General features: G+C 32.7%; 1 protein-coding gene across 1 annotated transcript in view; it reads right to left on the reverse strand.

Annotated features, from left to right (window-relative positions):
- Window positions 1–4,781, reverse strand: part of KNTC1 (kinetochore associated 1) — a 56,571-nt gene that overhangs the window by 47,744 nt on the left and 4,046 nt on the right. The window contains 6 exon segments of the mRNA XM_025045519.1: window positions 140–250; window positions 494–528; window positions 1,413–1,490; window positions 2,072–2,150; window positions 2,506–2,621; window positions 3,777–3,897. Coding sequence (XP_024901287.1) covers window positions 140–250; window positions 494–528; window positions 1,413–1,490; window positions 2,072–2,150; window positions 2,506–2,621; window positions 3,777–3,897 — 540 coding nt within the window.

Below are 4,781 nucleotides of genomic sequence, written 5' to 3' on the forward strand. Positions count from 1 at the left end.
AGTTAATTTTATTATCTTAATTTTATAACTCCTACTTCTGTTATGTATTACAAATTAATTTGTAATTTAACCAAACCTATATTTTAATGAAGAAACATTTCAGAAACAAAAAATGAAATTTTATAAAAAGAATTATTACCCCAATTATCATAGGGATTTTGTTTGTTAAATCTCCAGCCACAAGATTGAGACAACCAAGAGTATGATAATTTTCAGTAGAAATAAAACTGGACTTGATTTGTCCTTGTAACTGCAAAATATAAAAAATAAAAATGTTATATATATGCTTCACAGTCCAAATTCCTTGGAAATAGTGAGAAAAATCAGTTTAAATCAGTTAGTTATAAATGTAGTTTTAAATGGAAATGTTATTAAAATGTTTTATCAGGCTAATTTCCAAAGGTCGACCAGTAGACAGTTATATCTAGAAATACTTCTCTAAATTTACATTAAATCTAAGTTTCAAGAAGACAATGTGGTTTTGTTTTTTTACCTTTTTTGCTTTATTGAAGTCTACATTTTCAATTGCTGTGTGAAAAAGAGAAGCAAGCTAAATTTATAGTATTAACCTATAAAACACATACATGTCACCCCTTTTGTGTTAAGGTGAAATTTTATACAATCTAGTGAGAACACTGGTGAGAAATTAATAAGGCAGTTGTGATTTTTCAGTTTTGCCCTTGACCAACTATGTCATGTCATTGTTGGGGCGCCTGCCAGCCTGCCTTACAGTCCCCGCAGTGCTTCTACATACCTTCCCTTACCACCTGTCTTCCTGGGGGTCTTCTCCTAATAAACAGGCTCCAACTTTCCTATTCCAGTTCTGAAGTCCTACCTGGAATATAGTCACTTCGCGCTCCATTTGGAGGAGCTATTTTACTTGTCTAGCTTCTTCGTTAAACTATGGAGAACTATGTATCATAAATCTTGTATCCCCCAGAACTTGCATTCTTGGTACAGAGTAGATTTTTAAAAAAATATTTGTCAAATACATGCCCCAAACCAATTCCTCAATCTCTTCTAGCTCAAAGGGAGGTATGGTCCACACCACTCACTTAGCACATACTGTTACTATTGACTTAGTATGTTAACAATACTGTTAAGTTATACAGTCATTTTTTTTCAAGTTCATTCATTCCATCAAAAAGCATTACCACTATGCTAGTGTATGTCTTATCTCTTCGACTAAGCTGTAAATTCTTTGAAGGCTATAAACAAATTACAGTTCTTCAGGTTCTGTTGATGCTTGAACAGTGGAGAATAAGTATATTACAAATACTTAAAAGTATACCTAATATCATACAATGTAATTAAACTAAAATCATATCATTAAATAAAACACTTAAAAATTTACCTGGAAAACTAATAAATATTGCTGAAGATCAATAATAAGAAAATAATACATTACTTACCTTGCTGAATTTTTACAAGCTGAAGGTTTGTAATACAAAAAAATCCACTGTTTGTAAGAAGCAGCATATAATAGGTACCTATTAAAATAAAATCAAGCCAGTTTCTCTAAAAGGCATGTGGATATAATATTTAAGTCAGTATGTGGATCTAGCTTAAAAATGTCAATTTGCTCATTTAAATTCTAATTATCAAATAATATAGCAATGATACAGTTAAAGCTTATTTACAAAGAAACGGTAAGTTACTTGCAAAAACAATGTTAACTCCTTTGAAACTTTTATAAACCAAAATTCACTTGCCAGAAAAAAAAAACCCTCAGATATATCAAAATAAATTATGGTCCAGTTAACATCTGTTGAAAGGGAAATATGACAAATATGCTAAAACCCACAAAAACATTTTAAAAGAACACAGTATCTCCTTGATAATCTATAGAACTCTCAATACTGTAAAAATGAGTTTAGAATATTACATTTAGGAAAAGTACATTTAAACATCTGAAAAGAGCTAAATTAAAAAACTTGTTTCTTAATTACACCACTAGAAAATTTAACACTGTGTAGGTAGCATAATAATGAATTTATATAATTCATTAACTACAAATCTGATTTTTTGATTAGGTATTAGTCAGAAAACAAAAAAATTTCAAAAAACTTACCTTCACTTGAACCATCTTTCTCAATAACAAGAGTTCGGTAAGTACACTGATTTTCATCATTAGCTTTCTGAACAAAAGCCTAATTGCAAAGTAATTTCAAATGATAAGATTAAACCCAGAAAAATATAACCAAAGATTATATTGTTAAAATCGCAGAGCTATCAATTATCATTAGCAATAATTCCACCTACATTCTAAGCATTTTAGTTTTAAAATAGAAAAAACTATTTTGGACAAGCAAAGACTATCTTCAAATCTTAATTTTACAATTTTGCATTTACTTCATACATTTCTATGATATGATTCTTAGATGTAATGTAAAGGAACATTATTATTTTAATCTAAAACAAATTAAGTAATGGTTTGCTAGAGTTTTAGTTGTCTAAGAGATAATTTAGAACTTAAATAATGAAATGAAAAACATAAGGTCTTACGTTAGTGAGCAGTGTTTGCTTTGAAGTTACGTGAATAAAATGTAAGTTGCCACTCCTCTCTCCAACCAAAAGAAACTTTCCTTCTTGACATAAGCCAACTACGTCCACTTCAGTATCTGAAGATTTCAAATCAAAGTTATAAGCTCCTTCAAAAATGTTTCTTTTCGATACAAAAAAAATTGCAAAATTGTCATTAGAAGTCAACTAATCCAAGCTTCTTATAAATATTTTTAAAAAGTGGTAATAAAGTAAAAAAGAATGCTATTGACCCTCATTCGGTCAAAGAATATTTACTGAGCACTTATATGCTAAGTATTGTTCTAGGCCTTTTGCACATCCTTGAGAAAATGAGTCCCACCTTCATGGAGCTCAGATTTTAAGGCAGTAATAGAAGATAAACAACTAGCAAAATAAACAAATTACATGACACATAAGAAGGTGATAAATTCTCCGAGAAAAAAAAAAGAAAAAGTAGAGCAGAGAGCGAGCTCGGAGGAGCCATGCACACTGCAGTATTAGAGGGCTCAGGACATGAGGTGAGCTATGAGCAAAGGTTTGAAGGTGAGGAAGTTGCTGTTCCTGAAACAGCCAAGAAGGCCTAGGGGAGTGAAATGGAGGCTGAGAGGGGAAGATGAGTAAAAGCAGTAGCATGTCAATGGCTTAGGAACTAAAATTAGTCAACAGCAATATCTCTATACAAATGTATTGTATGTTAACACAGTTCACTATTTCATGGGTAAAACCGGATCTTGTGGACTAATCAGGGTAGATACGCTAAGATTCCACCTTATGAGAGTCTTGCCTCCATATTGTGATCAAGACTGCGTTTCTTAAGTCCATATGTGCATATACTTAAAGCTCTTTAACTCAATGAAGAATTCATAAGTATTTTTAAAGCTTTTTATAGCACTATACATTCCAAAAGTATTCAAATATCTATTGATGATATTGAAATTATGTATAAGATTCAGGTACTTAAACACAATTGGGCTCAACTGTTTCTTACCATATTCTAATACAAAAACCACGCAAGTGAAGTAAATTGCTTTATATATGTATGTTTCCTCTTAGACTTATGGAGAGAAGGGTTCATCCCAGTATCCTTTGCGTCTAGTACTCAGCACAAAAAATGGCACTCAAGATTAATTTCTTGAAATTAGTCCAATTTTGAGTCTTAGAAATAACAGAGTAAAGAAAAGGCAACACAGTAGAAATTGGTAGCAAGATACACTTGACTTCCATTCCATTGCTTTACGTTATGCTAGACTTACCAAATATGAGGTGCAACTGAAGTGATCTACAAATACTGTCAAGCAGTATCACTGATTGGTCTGCTACAATAATAAACCCATCGCTTAAGCTGCACGCTTGTATCTTTGGATTTAATGAGGGCTGTGGGAGGGAAAAGCATAACTAAATTAAAAGATTTTTATGCATGTTTAACAATACCTATCAATAGTATCATCATAGTCCCAAGCACCCAAGTTTAAAACTTAACTTTGATGGGCCTTTTTTCTTCAGCCCATATATCTAATAAGCCAAGTTTTTCTTTGTATGGTATATCTTGAATCCATTTGGAGTCCAAAATAGGGAGGTAGGCCAGGATTGCTAGAAAAAGGCAAAGGATTCCCATATCCAAATCTTTGTTTCCTAAGGGTTGATCTTATGCCTGTAGGAACCAGCAGGTATTAACCTAGAACGAATCTAGACTGGCATAAAGTCTCAATGTCGGATATGACAGGGAGGGGGACTGTGACCTATTGTGAACTGGAGGGTGCATGCCCCCACATAAACTAAAGAAAGCAAAATCAGCCAGATTAAAACCCAGGGGAATGGAACCCTGGCATAGCCCCACCTTCCAATTTATCAAAAAAAGCTGCATCTTGATGTGAAATATTCTGATTTTTAAATATTGGCAGCTAAATCGACATTTTAAAAAACACTATACAAGCCAAATGAGTCTCTGGTTTTCAGCTTCTGTTGATTAGAGCTTCCCACACATAAGTATCTTGAAGCAGTTGGACACCTCAATGGTTGAAAATGCTCAGGCACTCATAAGCTGGGTAATCTTGGACTAATGTTTCAACTGACTCTCCTATAAAACAAGGATAATACTAATATCTATAATGCTGGCTTGTATGCAGATTAAAGATTTCATGTAAAGGGCCTAGAAGGCAGCCTTGCATATAGTATATGCTCAATAAATGTTAACTGTTCTTATTCTTCCCTGGCTTAGTTTTAAGCTAATCATTTCACTTTATGCCTAACTCAATGGT

Source organism: Pteropus alecto, unplaced genomic scaffold (assembly GCF_000325575.1).
Source record: "Pteropus alecto unplaced genomic scaffold, ASM32557v1 scaffold213, whole genome shotgun sequence".
NCBI lineage: Eukaryota > Metazoa > Chordata > Mammalia > Chiroptera > Pteropodidae > Pteropus > Pteropus alecto.